The 18,392-nt window shown below is 42.0% G+C and overlaps 1 protein-coding gene across 5 annotated transcripts in view; it reads left to right on the top strand.

The window, feature by feature from the left end:
* Positions 1-18,259, top strand: part of WASHC5 (WASH complex subunit 5) — a 53,612-nt gene extending 35,353 nt beyond the window's left edge. Inside the window, exons 20-30 of one of the 5 annotated variants that reach the window (XR_009536573.1) lie at positions 1,084-1,208; positions 3,878-4,040; positions 4,426-4,528; positions 4,617-4,696; positions 7,081-7,184; positions 7,969-8,098; positions 9,548-9,644; positions 12,940-13,093; positions 13,908-13,995; positions 16,680-16,882; positions 17,847-18,259. Coding sequence is in view for 2 of the 5 variants with exons in the window: in XM_060128587.1 (XP_059984570.1) it covers positions 1,084-1,208; positions 3,878-4,040; positions 4,426-4,528; positions 4,617-4,696; positions 7,081-7,184; positions 7,969-8,098; positions 9,548-9,644; positions 12,940-13,093; positions 13,908-13,995; positions 16,680-16,736 (1,101 nt within the window). In the remaining 3 variants the exon portion in view is untranslated. Of the gene's footprint in view, positions 1-1,083; positions 1,209-3,877; positions 4,041-4,425; positions 4,529-4,616; positions 4,697-7,080; positions 7,189-7,807; positions 7,848-7,968; positions 8,099-9,547; positions 9,645-12,939; positions 13,094-13,907; positions 13,996-14,351; positions 14,489-15,525; positions 15,700-16,679 lie in introns of those variants that run through there. The other 4 variants (XR_009536574.1, XR_009536575.1, XM_060128587.1 and 1 more) reach the window with 4 other exon arrangements.
* Positions 18,260-18,392: the final 133 nt, after the last annotated feature.

The following is an 18,392-nucleotide window of genomic DNA, read 5'->3' as shown; positions in this document are numbered from 1 at the left end:
GTTTATATGACACCTCACCTCTCAGAATTTACTGTCCTAAGGAGAAAGCAGACTTAATTAATTAAATGGCTACAGAATGAAGCTGTCTGGTGTAGTCGTTATAACTCGAGTGATCAGGAGTTCCAAAGAGTTTAGGAGGTCAGCTGGGTTTGATCAGAGTGTATACCTAAGAGCAGAATTGCTGGGTCATTTAGTAATTCTGCATTTAACTTATAAACCACCAAACTGTTTCCCACAGTACCTGCACCATTTGTTCATTCCCACCAGTAGTGTCTGAGGGTTCTAGTTTTTCCACATCCTCTCCAACACTTGTTAATTTCCTTTTTTTTTTTTTTTTTAAATTATAGCCATCCCAGTGTGTGTAAATGGCATCTCATTGTGGTTTTTTTTTTTTTTTTTTTTTTTTGCGGTACGCGGGCCTCTCACTGTTGTGGCCTCCCCCATTGCGGAGCACAGGCTCCGGACGCGCAGGCTCAGCGGCCATGGCTCACGGGCCCAGCCGCTCCACGGCATGTGGGATCTTCCCAGACCGGGGCACGAACCCGTGTCCCCTGCATTGGTAGGCGGACTCCCAAGCACTGCGCCACCAGGGAAGCCCCATGTCTGTTTTTTTATTGGGTTACTTGAGCACCAAATTCTTAAGTGTCACAGCTGAGAAGACTGATTTTAGTTGGTAGTTAACAAGGAGCCACTCTGCAAGTTTTTAATTAGGTGACTGACATGATTCAGGTGACATTTTCAAAAGATTATGTATCTTCCAGCCTTATATTTTTGATTTTATTATTACATTGATACACGTTAACTTATAAGACAGAAAGCCAGAAATTCTTGTCTTTTTCCACTTCTCCTCAATCACTTCACTTTTTCAAAGATATTTCTTTTTTTATATATATTATATGTGGCGTTTCTGAGAGGCTATTAATACAATTTTGAAAATTTCTTCTTCAAAATCAAGGAGCATTTATATTCACTGTTCATGCAACATTGTCTTTGTAAAACTATGTAAGAAAAGGATAAGTAGGTTACCTTGTCAAAGATGTACTAAATATTTATGTTCTTGGGGTTCTTTTTTTTTTTTCCTAGATTCAAGACTGGCAAAGTATGTACCAGTCCACACATATTCCAATACCAAAGTTTACCCCTGTGGATGAGTCCGTAACATTTATTGGTAGACTCTGCAGAGAAATCTTGCGGATCACGGACCCAAAGTAGGTGTATCTGAATTCCACTGGGCTTTGAACGCCATGGACAGTGTCTCTCTAAACGTATATCACATCTACTTAGATCACACCCTTGTTCCTGCCACAATTGGAGCCTTTCTAATGGGTTTATTAACTTCACTTTTTCTGAGACTGCATGTTTTCCTCAGTGTGACTGAGGAGACCCCAGTCCAAAGACATATAGATGAAAACAATTATAAGGTCTGTTCGGCCACCTCTTATTTTAGTCTGCTTCTCTTGCTTTCCAGCTGACATTTTACTCACTTGGGTTTGTGGACTCTCTGGTTTAATTAAAACTTTTAAAATTCCAAATTGCTCCTCTGTGCCTGTGTACCTATGGCACACTCCTGCATTGCAGTCACTGGCTCTTGCACTTGCCAGCTCATACCCTGATCTTTTAAGATGACCTCCTTGTTTCTTAGCCCCACCCAGGCACTTCTGCATAAGGACCAGAATTTTTTTTTAATATTTATTTATTTGGCTGCACCAGGTCTTAGTTGCAGCAGGCAGGCCCCTTAGTTGCAGCACGTGGGCTCCTTAGTTGTGGCTCACCAGCTCCTTAGTTTCGGCATGTGAACTCTTAGTTGCGGTGCACGTAGGATCTAGTTCCCTGACGAGGGATCGACCCTGGGCCCCCCCTGCATTGGGATCGCAGAGTCTTATCCACTGCGCCACCAGGGAAGTCCCAGGACCAGCATTTCTTGAGCACTCACCTTGTGCACTCTTCCTAGCCCCTGGCACACATCCTTCACTTACTCATCACAGCAGTCTTAAGGGGTAGGCATTGTTATCGTCCCACGTTAAATCAAAGTAACTGAGGCACAGAAAAGCTCAATCACTTGCCCAGAAGTTAATAAACAGTGGACCCAGAATACACATCAGGTGCTCTGACTCTGGAACCCAACTGTTAAAGCATGTGTCATTCAAGGGCAGACTTGCAGCCATGACTCACAGTTTATATACAGTCACGTGGGTGAAAATCTCATAATCAAAACAGCCCTGAGAATATTTCAGGTGGGCACCACAGTGGAGGCTTGACACTGCCTGTCTCAGAAGTCCAGCTGAGCTAGTTTTCCTCATTTCTTTTCAGTTGAGCCTCTGATGAAGCAGTTGGTACTAAGCCCAACCAAGGGGAAAGCAGGCTCCTGCCTGCTGTCTTATGTTCACCCCTGGGTCGTGCTTGTTCAGTCATTCCGCCTGGTGTGCTTACCCATGGAAAGATGATTTCTCTTCTTTTTCAGTTCAGCTGTGCGTGCGTAGTTGGCTTTGTGTAAGTTGAATGTCCGTATCACACATCTTCTTTATACTACCTTCAAATTCAGGCTGATTTTGTCCTTCGAAACTTATGAAGCTTCACAAACCAGATGTCACCTTCGGCAGAAATGAGTTCTGTCTATGCCTCATGGGCCAGAAAGAGTAAATTATCCGAAACGCTCTTTGACTTCTCTTGGGCACCCATGGGTTGGTCACCGAAGCCCTCCTAGAAAACTGTCCGCCTGACTCACCTAGTGCCGTGTTAATACTGGCAGAAAGGATTAAGCATGATTGGGATTTCCATGTCGTATATGATTTCATCATCAAAATTGGGAGCCTCTCAACTGACGCATTCAAAGTGCCAACACTGAGCGCTGGAAGCAGGACACTGAGGCCTGAAAGTAGACTGTGGCTCTGGAAGTCATCTTGTTCTTCCATTTACTTCCAAATTTAAAATTCCCTAGCTCCTGAGCCTCTTTTAATTCCCTCCCAAGCCTCATTTCAGTAAAGATATGTATTGGCTCTTAGGATTGAGGGCATATTATTTTGTGGAGGCTGTTGAAGGTAGAGGCTGGGACTCCACCCCAGACCTACCCAATCCAACTCTCCAGAAATGGGATCTGGGCGTCTGTTTTTTAACATGCTCTACCAGTGATTTAGGTCCGTACGCCAACATTTGAGAACCATTAAAATGGTGGTTATGGGTATGGTGTTGGAAGCCTCGGTTATTTCATCTATAAAATGAAGGTCAAACAGCTCGTACATCACAGCTATTCTGAGGATGAAGTGTGAGCACACGGAAAGGTCTTGGCCCAGTGCCTGACACATAGGAAGCGCTCGGTAAACGTTGTTGGTTGTTATCATTGCCATCGTCACACTCCTGAGTCTAAAAGGGAATCGCTGGTCAATGACCAGAACTGGGAGGAAAGAGGAAATGGCTTTGTCATCATAGTCTCAGATGTGAGGACACAAGGATTCGAAGTTCCTTTCTTACCAAATTGGAAATGACACAAGACTGTGTTTTGTCCCTAGTCTCTGGATATTTAAAGAAAGACCCTCCAGAGAGACAACAGGGCTCTAAAGCCTTCCAGCCTGATGGCCGAATCTAGCCTTGTCCTCAAGACAGGACTCCAAACAGCAGCCCAACCCATTGGAAATGAAGCAGTCAAACTGGTCACATAGCAAGGGCAGGAAGAGGTGATTTAACTGAATTTTGCCTTTCTGGCCCAGTGAACGTTCACCGTGAGATGTCTTGGGTGCCTAGATGCAGAGGTTATTAAAGCGCAAATCATGAAACCATTGTTCTTCCTATCCAATGCCCCTAATCCTGTTGCATCCCACATCCCTTCAGGATGAATTCTGAGCTGCTTTTGGGTTTTGAGTTTGTTTTGTTTTTGTTTTAGAATGACATGCCACATTGACCAGCTGAATACTTGGTATGATATGAAAACCCATCAAGAGGTGACCAGCAGCCGCCTCTTCTCAGAGATCCAGAACACCTTGGGGACTTTCGGTCTGAATGGGTTAGACAGGCTTCTGTGCTTTATGATTGTCAAAGAGTTACAGGTGAGCTTTTTGGCATTCGTGCGTTTTTCTGCTACCCTGGCGGAGAAGAGAGTAGTTCGTTTAACCTTTCTTTCGTGCTTTCCTAGACTGATATCAGGCATGTGAATATGACTCCTGTTAAATAGATAAGAACTGAGAATAAACTGGAGTTTCTTTGGCCAGCATAGTATTTTTATGGGTAGACTGTTCTTGTGAATTTCATCTTGGAAACCAGCAACTCCTCCTAACAGGGGTGTTTCTGATGGGAACTGGAAGTTGCTGCTTCCCTGTCATCCTATTTGTAGCGTTGTGTGAATGCAGCTAGTTTGTGTTCTGCATAGCATTTTAGTTAACTGTAGTATTTATTCATTATGTTTTGCTCTTCGATCATGCCTTCTTGTTTTAGAATTTCCTCAGCATGTTTCAGAAAATTATCTTGCGAGACAGAACTGTGCAGGATACTTTAAAAACCCTCATGAATGCCATCAGCCCCCTAAAAAGCATTGTAGGTAAGTGTTCTAAAACGAGGCTGAGGTAGAGAGAACACTGTAGCCTTTCCAAAGTTACTAAATAGAAAATCATATTTTAACCTTTCAGCAAATTCGAATAAAATTTATTTTTCTGCCATTGCCAAAACACAGAAGATATGGACCGCTTATCTGGAAGCTATCATGAAGGTATGTCGTGGGAGAGAGGGGAGAAACAAGGCTATGGTTTTTTAATTATTATTTTCTTGTAACTTGGTTGCCCAAAGAAAGCCACTTTTCTTTCTTTGGCCATCAAAACAAAAACACAACATTTCAGTTTGTCATTATTTCTAAGTTCTTTTGATCTTTGGCTGTTCTTGACTGTGCTTTTCATTGGCCTATTTATTGTTTTTCTTTCACTGAAGAAAACTTTCATTTTGAAATGACTTTTGGCAAGAGGTGCTTTCACAGAAGGAAATAGAAGTTTTCCTCCCTCAGCTATATTCCATCCTTATGTAACAAGTTCATTAATGAGCTGCTGTCAGTTTGCCACCCTAATCTGGACTGGCCTGAGTCTCACCTCTGTAGGAAGCCAAGAGAGATTACAGAGATGCTTAGAAGAGGCTTTGGAGGTTTCCCAGTGACTATTATGGACCACTGTTAGTTGTATCAATAATTGCTGGTAATTCAATAGTAGCCAAGTCTTGTGTCTAAATCACTGATCTTTACATTAAAACCCCCAAGGACCAATTTGTCTTTTTGTCTTGAATTAGGGAACCTGCAGTCACTAAATGGGCATAATAATCTGGAACAGCATGGAAATACTTGTGCTGTTCAACAGTGACAGCAGCCACTATCCACATGGAGCTGTTGGGCACTTAGAACGTGGCTTGTGGGGAGTGAGGACCTGAATTTCAAATTTTATTTCATTTTAATTGTTTAAATTTAAACAACCACAGGCAGCCAGTGGCTGTTCTCTTGGTCAGTGCAGCTCTAGAGAAATCACAGAGAGAAAGAGTGACAGTCCAGAGCTCTCTAATAGGCGAACAAATAGGTAGAATGAGCTTATCACCTCCCAGGCTCCTTAACCTCTCCAGGATCTTATTTAAATAAGAACAAGTTGCATTAAACTGCATTTATTTCTTTTTCCATTTCCAGATTGGTATTTTCTAGGGAATCCTTGACATAGAGTATCTAGAATTAAGCAAGGAATTATATGGGCAGAGACAAGGTTGGAGGGACATTTTTGAGTGGCCTGGAAGAACCCACTGTTTTCTTGGCCTTGCCCTATTCTAATTTTTAAATAATAATAGTTTTCTGTTAATAAAAGGTTTCTTACTTACAAATAGCATTTTTTTGGATTCACTTTTATTTTCTTGACATAAGTAGAGTAGCCTCGTAAGAATAGTGATCGAAGGTAGTACATTTGAGGTCGTTTGACACTTTTAACTGTTATAAGGTCCATTGATCTAAATGATACCTTTTCTTCGCTCTTAGAGAAGACTACTCTTTTTTTTCCTTTCTCTGCTCCCAACAACTCAGAGGAAGTGTGTTCATTTCTTCTTTATTGTTGCCATCATTACTAAACAACCTCCCTTCGTATTCCTCCTCTCCCCTTTACTAATCTTTTAGGGATAGCTTTTCTAGAAAAAAGAAGGAATTTACTGCATAAAAAGTTAGGGTATACTATTGACTTTATGATACCAACAAATTGAACTTGTCAGAGCCAGCTGAACTCTTACCTCAAACTGACCCAAAGATAGTTCCCTAACACCTGACAGTCGCCATGGATACCTCCAAATATCCTTTATGCTCATCATTACTTGGAAATTACAATGGTTGATCCACTGTGTTAGCATAACTCCAGGTCACAAATCCATTCTTTTAATAGCTTGCGAATTACATTTTGTTACAATTGGCTTCCATTGTTATCCTGTATGTTTTATTTCGTACATTCAAAAGAATTATTCTGAGACAATGTCCATAGTCTTCGCTAGATTCCTTAAGAGGTCCAAGGTGCCAACAAAAGGTTAAGAACCTCCGGATTCGGGGTTATCATTGTTAGAAGGGCCTTCTTGGAAGATTGTATGTAGATTATTTTATTACCTAGATTATTTCTTGATCTGTAATCCTGAGTGATGTAGACAGGCTTATATTGACCGAATATTAGAGTGAAATGACATCCTTAGGACTTGAGAAATTTCAGTTCAGGACAAATAAAGGAAGTAGGGCTTCTCATTAGTGGGTACTGAACATGGAGAATTTATTCCAAAAGATCAAAAATAGAGCTTCAAAACACACACCTTTAATCCATGGACAATTGAGCATTAATGGATCACTTTGTAAACTGTTAGACGTCAGGGCTATTTTGAAGTTGGTGTACAGGAATCTCTCCAGACATTTCTTGAAGGGTCCTCTGCTCCGTTAGGGATGATGCTGGCCTTAGCCATAGAGGCAGTCCAGGAAATCCTTGAATGTTTCTTTAGAATGTTGTGATCCTTCCAATAAAAGCTCGTCATCTTTTTGTCTGTCTCCTCGCTATCTGTTTGAAATCCTTGTGTAGTTTACCTGTTCTCTCTCTTGCTTGTTCACAGGTTGGGCAGATGCAGATTCTGAGACAACAGATTGCCAATGAATTAAATTATTCTTGTCGGTTTGACTCCAAACATCTGGCAGCTGCTTTGGAGAATCTCAATAAGTAAGTGCCGGCATTTGAAACAGCCAGCTGTGGGCCTGGATTGTTCATCATCGATTAGCATTCCAGTTTCTTGTTCAATACCTGCTCTTTTAAATTCTTCTTGAGTGAGAAGGCTCTCTGAATTTACAGGCTTTCTTCCCATAGGTAATCAAATCTGTCTTGGTCTGTCTCTCTTTTTTTTTCTTTTTTTTGATAGATTCATTTATTCAGCCAACATATATTGATCACTTAATACACACCAGACACCATGCTAGGTACTTGCACAGACTGAGAAGGCAATTATTACCAAAATCCACACCTGGCTTTCCACAGGACTGAGTCACTAATTCTTCTGAGGGCGGGTGGAAGCGCACTGATGCCCGGGTGTGGCTGTGAGAACGCATCCTGGTGCACAGCCACACCCTTTACCTCTCCTTCAGCTTGCTCTCTTTTCGAGCCTCCTGCTTCAAGATAAATAATCTGTGCTTCTTGGTCACAAAGTCAGTGCTTTTGACAAAGTAGGTAGTGAAAGCAGTTCAGTCAATTCATAAAACTTTGAATGGTGAAAGCATTTGATTTGGGTGAACTCCAAAAGATAATGTAATTCTAGGTCAAATTTTCCATTTGTAACCAATCACAGGTAGGGAAATTGAGAATTAGAAGGATCAAGCCCTTGTTTTACAGGTGAGGACACTGGATCCCTGGAAGATCATAGCTTGTATTAACTGTTGTCTAGATTCATTTTATCTCTAATGTTTATCACTGTTGTTTGTTTTTGTTTTTGTTTTCCTTCACCTTCATCTAGGGCTCTCCTAGCAGATATTGAAGCCCACTACCAGGACCCTTCACTTCCTTACCCCAAAGAAGATAACACACTCTTATATGAAATCACAGCCTACCTGGAGGCAGCTGGCATCCACAACCCACTGAACAAGGTTAACGATTAAAATATATGATGGTGTGGTGAGGGATAGTGTGGTACCTAAGGCCATCTGGCCCAGATCGCTGTGCTCAGGTACTGGGAGGACCTGGTTCCCATCCTGGAGCCTCCCTTCTCTTGAGTTCCCGCCCTTTCTGGGCTCCCGTTTCCCACGTGTAATATGATGATCACACCGTCCCTGCCTCACTCGGGGCTGTGGGAATCAAGTGATACAGTGTTTGTCAGAACTCGTTGAAAAGTGAAAAGCGCTATATCTATAGGAGATGCGTTTTAGGTTTCTCTGCGGGTTGGTATTTGAACTGCAGCTAAATGGTGGCATTGATCCTTCTTGCCCAAAGATACTTCCCTCTGTGGCTGACAGTAATCACAATCACAGTCTGGGGCCACAAGTCCTTTTCTGCAATTCTGATCTCCATAAACCTCTGAGAACTGAAAGTTTTTTCCACAAGTTGGTGCCAGATCTCACTTGGTGCCAAAACCTGTCCCAAACTGACTTGCGGCTGTTTATACTCCTGTGAATTTTCATGTTTTGATGCCGAAATACTGATAACTTTCGTTACAGGTTGTTACCCTAGACTCTATATTACCTTTCTAAAATCTTTATTGTAATATGAAATTCTGAAATCTATACAATCCCCTGGGTTTGGGGTAAAAAATTATGAACCTAAATAGCACCTAACATTTTGTAATTATGTGCCAAGCACTGTGTTAACCCCACGATGGGTGCTGTCACTTGATCTCAAAGCAGTCCCTTAAATGTGCCCTTGTTGGGGGAGGATCCTGAGGCTCAGAGGTTGATAACTTCCCAGGGCTCCACACTAGCCAGCGATGGAGCCTGGCAGTCTGACCAGAGCTGGCGCTCCTGGCCAGGATGCCACCCCACCTCCCAGGGAACCAGTCCAACAGGGAGGAGGGAGACGGCTGGGTGTGTTCTGACTGTACTTCTCTGCCCCGTGAACTGGGGTGATGCTACATCCAGAGACTGCTCTGTGGCATTGCCTGCGGGAAAGCCACTGGACAAAGAGACATCTGCTTGCTTCCTGCTTACACGCCGCCACGCACTGCTCTGCGAATCTTTCCTTCTTTCTTTCTCCCTCTTTCTCTTTCCCTCCCTCTGCCCTCCTTCCAGCTTTGCCTTGACTTTCTTGCTCATGGCCTTTTTCTCCCCTCCTTTTGTTGCTGACATTAACAGGATTCAGGGGGGGGGTAACTGCTAATCTAAGCAAAATTGTTCCCATCCCAACAGGGCTAATTGTCAAGTGGGTATCTGTTTGGTGGGGGAATGGTCAGTGGTGTTAAATAAAACCCTGAAGGCAGCAAGTTAATGGAACCATTCTAGTTTTCAGCAGTCAGAAGAGCAAACAAATAAATGGCAGCTTCCCTTTGAAAGTGTGTTCTGTGGTATTGTGATGTGAAGAGCCCATCTCTTCCCTTCTCTTTCCAGATATACATAACAACAAAACGCTTACCCTACTTCCCGGTTGTCAACTTTCTATTCTTGATCGCCCAGTTGCCAAAACTTCAGTACAGCAAAAACCTAGGTACTGTATGACATTTATTCTTTGCAGTAAGGAACAATAACGGTAGATTAACATCTAACCAAACAGCTCTTGGTATAGAATGCTATGTCACACATGAGGTCTTTCATAGTTAATTGCGTGTTTATAAAATCCAGGTCTTTGGGCCTCTGAAATATGATGCAGACGGTGGATTTAATATCAACCAAGTATAATCCACCTTTAATTTACAGTGGCTGATTATCCAACTTGTAAAATGTGTGGGACCTTTGCTTCTCTCTTCTTTAAGGAGCTGATTATGGTGGGAAAGAAACTTCTTTTTGGTTAATGTTCTTTCAACAAGTGTCATGTGCCTACTGTGTATCTGGAACTTTGGTATGAAGAGTAAAAATATAGTTACATACAGGAGACTAATCCAGGGATATCCAGTACTTTATTTTTGAAAATACTTGATACAAACAATAGATACCAAAGGCTATCAGTATATTTGTCCTGTCCAAGGATATAACCCAATGTTTTTTTGTCATTGACTTTATCTTGAACATTTTTAGAAGATTCCCGGGTATTTCCTCTGTCTCCAAACTTTATATCTAAGTAGAGATTTTTAGAGTCTGCTGTAGAGTTTAATTTACTCTGAAAGTATTGTAAGAGCTTTTCCATGAATGTAACCATATACTTTTTTTAACCAGCAATTCCAAAATATATTTCTTCCTTCAAGTATTTCCCTTCCTATTCCAAAAGGTCTTTTTTTAGGATAAAGATGTGGATTCTCTGTAAGGTTTTTATTCCCTCATTCAAAAAGATTCCTTGATTCCAGACACAGCCCCAGTAACAATACCTGTTACAGCCACAGAATGCAGGGCATGGTGGCGCCCTAAGTCCTTGCCATAAGAGGGAGGGAACACGTGTGTGTTTGGATTCTGGCTTCATGACTTATCACCTGTGTGACTTTGGCCAAGTTACTTAACCTCTCAGGCCAAGCAGATTTCAAAAATACCTATGACAGTACCTCTCACAGAGCAAATGCTTATCTTATGCTGGATCCTTTTCTGTATGTTGGTCAAAATCAATGTAAAGAACCATCCCAAGATGGACTTAAAAGTTCATCTCAAGATTCAGAGATTCATGACCTCCCTCTCTTGTCCCTGTGTTATTACAAAATAAGAATATATGCTTCTTTATAATGGTGAATTGTCAGTGCATGAAGATACCTTGTTTTCATTAAGACTGTTTGTTCAGTGGTCTCGTTCGTAGGTAATATTTCTTTCATTGCATGTATGGTTAAGGTCAGGCTCCTTGATTATACAACTCCTTATGGGAAATATGTCACTATTCCAGTGGAATAGTGATAGTGGAAGATCAGAATTCCCAGATCTTTAAACAAAACAGAACAAAACTGTTAAGTGTCTTAGAAATGTATGTATACCTGACTACAGTTCTTTTTTAATATTTATTTATTTATTTTGGCCGTCTGGGTCTTAGTTGCAGCACGTGGGATCTTCATTGTGGCATGTGGGAACTTTTTAGTAGCGGCATGCAGACTCTTCAGTTGTGGCATGCTGACTTCTTAGTTGCGGCATGCTGACTTCTTAGTTGCGGATCTAGTTCCCTGACCAGGGATCAAACCTGTGCCCCCTGCATTGTGCCCATTCTACCACCAGAGAAGTCCCCTGGCTACAGTACTTTTCATGGTTAGGCTGATGTGTTAAGTCGGGGATCAAATTAAAGAAAAGCAGGACTGAGGAAGGAACATCAGCATGTTTGTGGACCCTAAAAACATTTATTTAACCTTGTAAGCATTGTTCTCAAGACTGATCTGAGAAACAGCACGCCTGCCTTGGTCTTTTAAGGAAGAATCTCTGTGGTGCTCATTCAGAGGAAGTTTTTGTTGTAAACATCACTTTTGTTCTCCACCTGGAAAGGATTACTTCTCCATGTTCTGAGTATGGCTAGAGTCTTTTGCAGTGGGCATTGAGTAATTTGGAATTGCCAAGGCCTGGGTTAGGTAACTTGTTTTGGCATCTTAAGTAGGTTTTTCCAGTCTTCACAAAAACCCAAATATGGGATCTGCGGGTCTGTCTGACCAGTTTAACTTTCTAATCAACTGCCAATCCTTTTCGCAAAGTGGTTGTACCATTTTACAACCCATCAGCATTTGGCCATCTCAGTCTTTTTAATTTGAACCATTCTAATGAGTGTGTATGGTATCTCATTATAGTTTTAACTTGCCTTTCCCTGATGATTAATGATGTTGAGCACTTTTTCAAGTGCTTTTTGGCCGTTCTTTATATCTTTTTTGTTTCTTTCTTTATATTTTTCTTTGTTAAGTGTCTGTTCAAGTCTTTTGCCTATTTTTAAATTGGGTTGATTGCCTTTTTTTTTAATTAATTAATTTATTTTTATTTTTGGCTGTGTTGGGTCTTTGTTGCTGCGCACGGGCTTTCTCTAGTTGCGGCGAGAAGGGGCTACTCTTGGTTGCGGTGCACGGGTTTCTCATTGCAGTGGCTTCTCTTGTTGCAGAGCATGGGCTCTAGGCGTGTGGACTTCAGTAGTTGTGGCATGCGGGCTCACTAGTTGTGGCTCACGGGCGCTAGGGCACAGGCTTAGTAGTTGTGACGCGCGGGCTTAGCTGCTCCGCAGCATGTGGGATCTTCCTGGACCACGTCCTTTTGTTTTGTTTTGTTTTGTTTTCAACATTGTGGTCTGTCTCCTGTTCCCCATACAGCCATTCAGGCAGAAGGTCAAGGTCTCCAGATTTGGGCAGAAATCCTTAGTGAAAAGGCCAGCTTTGGCACTCACTCACTCACTTGACATATTTCCTTCTTCGACTGTCCTGATTTCTGCACGTTCTTTTCTTGTGTAACATTTAACCTTGTGTTTAAAGATACTTTTAAAATTTTATCCAGCATTTTGAATGTTTTCATTTAAGAGAGTACTTCAAGGTATTTAGTATGCCATGCTGCCATTAACAGAAGCCAATTCTAGGCAATTTTTATCTCCTCATTTACGTTTATCTATATCTTTAAATTTTTCTACAGTTGCATCCATTAATTATATAATCCAAAAGAAACAGTGATGGTAATTATAAAAATTAGTACCCATTTTAGGATGTTGAATCCTTCAGACCACTAGAAGCCTCCACCAAATCCTGGGCCTAATTCAAAACGTAGTCCTGGATTATCATTCCCTCACGTAATCACCTGCCAGTGATGATGTGGGCCCCAGACGTTTTGACATTCATGAACATTCATACTAAATGAACGTTGCCTAAGGCAAGCAGTTCGCTTGTTGGTAATTTGTAATTTGTCGGTCCTTGCAGGCATGGTCTGCCGAAAACCTGCCGACCCTGTGGATTGGCCGCCACTCGTGCTGGGACTGCTCACCCTGCTGAAGCAGTTTCATTCCCGGTACACAGAACAGTTCCTGGCATTGATCGGCCAGTTTATCCGCTCCACAGTGGAGCAGTGTACAAGGTACAGAAGGCCAACCAGGAAAAAATGGAATTGATGTTACAGAATGGGCTGGGAACCTCGCATGGCAAATTCCTCTTATCATCCCCCTGGTAGAGACAGGAACTGACTGCTCACCTTGCTCTGTAAAGCAGGTCGGGGCACATCTCCTTGTTTGGGGCAATTAAAGGTGTGCCCATCCTTAGTCACTCTGCCGAGGAGCCCTGGGAGCACGCACTGTGAATGCGTCATAACCACCATCAGCAAGCTCCGTGGGGAGAAAGTACAGGCCTGCCCCTCTGCCATCCTGGACACTGCGCTCAGACCTCAGTGAGCCCGTGTCCTCCCACTGGGCCACTGCCCAGGGATGGCTCCACCCTCCAGTGGAGTGTCAGGGAGCACCTCGTGGGCAGCATAGCCCGAGTTCCTGGTGTGTAATGGAACGAATTGCACGGAAGTTCCTACGTGATATAAAGCTTGTAAACATTTAGTTCTCCCCTCCCCCACCCCAAATGTGGCTTTTCTGGGATAGAAACAAGTTATTTGCATGAGATGCTGGGTCCTGAGTCTCCTTCTCCGCTACCCTAAAGGGTCAGCAGGCACCATGTGGTGAAGCCCCGTGTAGGCCGTTCAGAGAAGTTTGATTCCATCCTCCGGGCTGTGTTCTGAAGATAGGCCAGCAAGATCTGGCTTGCTGTGACTCAGGAGGAGGTGCTGTAGATGTGCCTCTACTTTGGCTTCATTTAGTCATCTGTCATTTTTTTAGTCTTTCAGTATTTTGACTGAGGGTCCACTGTGTACAAAGCAGTTAACCGATCCAGACTGTTCTCTGTTGCAGCCAGAAGATACCAGAAATGCCTGCAGATGTTGTGGGTGCCCTTCTGTTTCTGGAGGATTACGTTCGGTACACAAAGCTACCCAGGAGGGTAAGCAGTAGATAAAGAACAATATTAATGCCCTTTTTGTAGAAAGATGGTATGAAGCATGGCCTTGGACCCATGAGGAGTGAAGTCCAGAGGCTCATTCCCAGTGGACACCTCTGAGCCCCTCGCCCTGCTCTACCCCCGGCTCGGCTCTAAGATGTTCCCCCTCCTCCACGTGTTCAGTGCTTTGCGAGAAGACAGGGTTGAACACAGCTTCCTCCCTCTTCTTGCCCTCTACCACACCCTCCTCCGGTCTGCAGCTCAGCCTGTTGAGGAGGAGCTAAGATGAGCTCCAGGGGAGAATTCCTTAAGGGGTCGGGGTAGAGAATGATTGTGTGCTTCATTTTTCATCTCTACAGTAACCTGCTTCCCACAGCAAGTTTGGCTAAGTTCACACCGTGGTTGAAGTGCTATACAACCACCGTTTCCAAAAATGACAGATTACTTTCCACTTCCTAAGATACTCTTTTCTTTTCTCAGTAGTAATTCCACTTTGGTAAGTTTTAGTTGAGAGTGGAGAGCTTGACCCTGAAGTATAAAAAAACCTTCAATAGATGCTGAAAAGCCATTCTGATTTTGAAAAATTAGTAGGTTAGGAATCAAAGTTACTTTTTTATAACAAAAACCAAAGATGACGCTTTTAAAATTAACTAGCAAGGTCAGACTTAATTCTAAGTGCTACTGGCATTCTCATCAAGGTCAGGACGATAAGAGTTACATGGTGATGCTGATGCTCACTGCTGCTTCTGTTGTACAGGTTCCAGACAATAGAATAGGAAATGAAAGATTTAAAATGCATAATGAAAAGAAGACAGATTTGTTTTATTGAGAATGAATTTGTCTTCCTTGAATACCCGATAGAAACTTGTGGCATAACCAATTCAAAACTATAATGTGAAAAAGATCCTATTGACAGAATTAGCAAGGAAATAACATAGCCAAGAATAATAAACTCTGTAAGAGATATGAAAGAATACTTAGGAAAAAACTATAAAATTTTGAAGTCCACATTTCTGAATGAGGAAACTCAAGTATTAGTTCTTTCTAGTTTATAATCTTATTGCAGTTATAATCAAAATCCCAGATAATGTTTATAACTTGGAGGGGGGTTAGAATTTTTTAAAATTTCATAGAACTGGGCTTCCCTGGTGGCGCAGTGGTTGAGAGTCCGCCTGCCGATGCAGGGGACATGGGTTCGTGCCCCGGTCCAGGAAGATCCCACATGCCGCGGAGCGGCTGGGCCCGTGAGCCATGGCCGCTGGGCCTGCGCGTCTGGAGCCTGTGCTCCACAACGGGAGCGGCCACAACAGTGAGAGGCCCGTGTACCGAAAAAAAAAAAAAAATTCATAGAACTTAGGCTAAAGCGGAACATCCTATATATAACACCAAAGGAGGAAGCCACAAAGGATTTAGAGATTTCATCTCTTATAAGTGCTGAATGTAATGAAACAATTCTCTGTCAGATGTCTCAAAATTTTTTTTTAAAAATTGGGAAAACTATTAACAAAAGAACTTTTTTTTTCTAACTTACAGTGTGCTCTTCTAGATCAATAAGAAAAAGATAACCAATCCAACCGAAAAAAAAAAAATGGGAGTTTTCAGGAAACAGGCAGTTTTCAGGAAAAGAAATACAAGTGGCCAGTAAACACTTGTGAAGATGTTCAACCTTACATTAAAGGAACATGAATCAAAATAACAGTAAAATGGGTAAAAAGTAAAATGTTGGGCGCCCAGTGCTTGGGAAAGTTTCAAAGAAATGGGACTTCTCAGTATTATCAATGAGAATGTAAATTTGCTTATCTCTGGAGAGGGCAATTTGACTTTATCTATTTAAAAAACTTTTTTAATATCTTACTGATCCCAGCAATTCCACTGCTAGAAATTTACCTGCTGGGTATATATGCAAAAGTTCACCAAGATGTACATGTAAGGATATTCAGAACATAAAATTTAGCAGAAGTAAAGGACAGAAAATTATGTGATTCTAGTTTTGAGTGTGTGTAAACTGGAAGAATTTGATACAAAATAATTAGCAGTTTTAGTTTTCTCGTAAGGAATTTAGATCAGAGATCATTCCTTTTTTATACTTCTCTACATTTGCTAAATTTTCTCTAATTAGCAGGTGATAACTTTATAGTCAGAAAAAAATTAAATACTGCTCTTTAAGACTACCAATTTCCAGTGCTTGGAGATCACCTAGTTCTACATTCCACCCCATTTACCCAGTCCCACCCCTCTGAGGGCTTCCCCAGCACAGTTAAGGAATGCCTGCCTTTGAGGGTCTTCCTCCTCTGGCCTCAGTCACTTGCCAGATGTCCCGTTCTGGCAAGTGACTGAGGTTGGCCATCAGTTAATTATGAGGTGACCTGAGACTACTTCTTAGTACTTCCCAGAGGCATGTGCATCCTTGCAGATCCAAGTGCCTTTAAGAGCCAAGGAGCTCACGTCTGGGGCGGGGGTGGGGGGACAGGGAGCTGTATAGCATCCCTTCAGATGTCAGCAGTGCCAAGAAATTAGACACCAGCAGTAGGACACCAGAAGCAGAAGGTGGCAGTTTCAATTAGTGGCCCAGTATTTCCCTGTGATTCACCTTGCTCCAAAGGATGTCTTCGTGTCTTTAATTTTCATATGGAAAAATTTGAATTGCTTCTTATAACACTATGAAAGTTAACTCTTATTTTTTTTAGGTTGCTGAAGCACACGTGCCTAATTTCATTTTTGATGAGTTCAGAACAGTCCTGTGACGTTTTTTGACTTCTGCGTCTTCAGTGGAAGGATTATCCTTAAATCTTCCCACCGTCACTAAAATGAACTTGGAAATGAAAAGAAACCCAACTGCTCAAAGAACTGCATTTTTTCCCTTTATTGTGGGAAACGTCAGACGTTCTGAGTAAGATGTATTTCACGGAACTAATTAATTAATATTGTTTAAATCATGGTATTATATACAATTTATATCATGTAGAAGCAGAACACATTTTGTACTGCCTCTTATAAATGCTGAGTGTAATTGTTGTGTATAAATCCATTTAGTTTTATGTTCTAGAGAACTATTTGTGCAACTCCAGATTTTCAGTAAAAATAGTACTGCCAGTACCCAAAGTCATCCTTCTGCCTATGATTCAAAAACCACATATTCACCCTGCAAAAAACCTTGTCTGGAAGGTAAGAGAGGAGCCTGGTAGGTCCAGTGTTGTGTCCATGGTCACATCCACGACAGGCTGGCAGGCACATGGTGACCAGAGGGACTAGTAGCAGATGCAGAGACTATGCAATCCGTGGACCACGTACCATGGAAGTTTGTTCATGTCTGAGGCTCAGTGTCCTCTTCCAATCCAGATACCTTGGGGGTTCCCTGCAGCCCTTCTGTAGGACTCCCCAACTTCAGCTGCTCCTTCCTCAGCAAGCCCTGAGCCCCACCCCAAGTCCCCACTCCCTTTTTTTTTTTATAACAGCTTAGCCATTAGCTTTTAACTCCTCCAAAATCCTAAATCACTTCTGAATGAAAATTACCCTGAAAGAGGAGCTGCCATCCTCTTGTGGCGATTTGGGTAAGAGTAAGAAAGGTGTTTTAACTCTGACTGTATAGCTATGTCCTCTGGAGAGGAGAGGTACAAGCAAAAGAAACAAACAAAAAACACCCAGTATCTGAAATGTGCTTGACAGTCAGTTAGCAAATAGTAAGAAAAGCAGCATTAATTTGTAGTCAGGAGGCAAAACTTGAGTCCTGATTCTGCCACTAGTTAAACTTTGTCCCAAGGTAGCCTACTGGCATCATCTATAAAATCAGGGCTAATGATTTCTCTGGTTCCCTTCAGTTTTCTGATTTTGTGATAAGTTATTTCTTTTGTCAGAAGGTCTCAAATCCTAAGATACTGGAAGAGAAAAAAAAATGACTTTATATGCTTCATTTCACCATCATTGTAGAAAGGATTTTAAAAAGCATCTAGTCAGCAGAGGGAAGCAGAAGGCTTATCAGCCCAGCTTGGTGGAAACCCAGGGAGGAATTTTAAAAGTGAACTGAAAGTTGCCTGGCATGTAAGGAGTTTGGGAGTCTCACCCACCGAAGCTGACACGTGAACTCAGCCGGTAAGTCTGTGGCCATCGTACGTCCACTTCTCAAAAACTATCTTGCTGTTTCTCATTTGTAATCAGATGCACTGCAGTAACTGCATGAAATGAGAGCTTTAGTTCTCTGTGAAAATGTTCCCCGCATAGAAAGCCAGCAGCTAATAAAAAGGTGAGATCTAAGAAAGTGTATTTTTAACCAGACAATTGAAGTGTATGATTTATCAGAGGGGAATTTCACAAAACCAAGCAAATGAGTCCACATACACTGTGCTAAAACAAGGCGAAGTGATCTGGCTAGGGAAAAATTTCCTCAACTGAAAAAATTTCAA

This window comes from Lagenorhynchus albirostris, chromosome 17, assembly GCF_949774975.1.
Source record: "Lagenorhynchus albirostris chromosome 17, mLagAlb1.1, whole genome shotgun sequence".
Lineage (NCBI taxonomy): Eukaryota > Metazoa > Chordata > Mammalia > Artiodactyla > Delphinidae > Lagenorhynchus > Lagenorhynchus albirostris.
The sequence above is the reverse complement of the archived record's forward strand: the minus strand, read 5'-3'. Positions and strand labels throughout refer to the sequence as shown.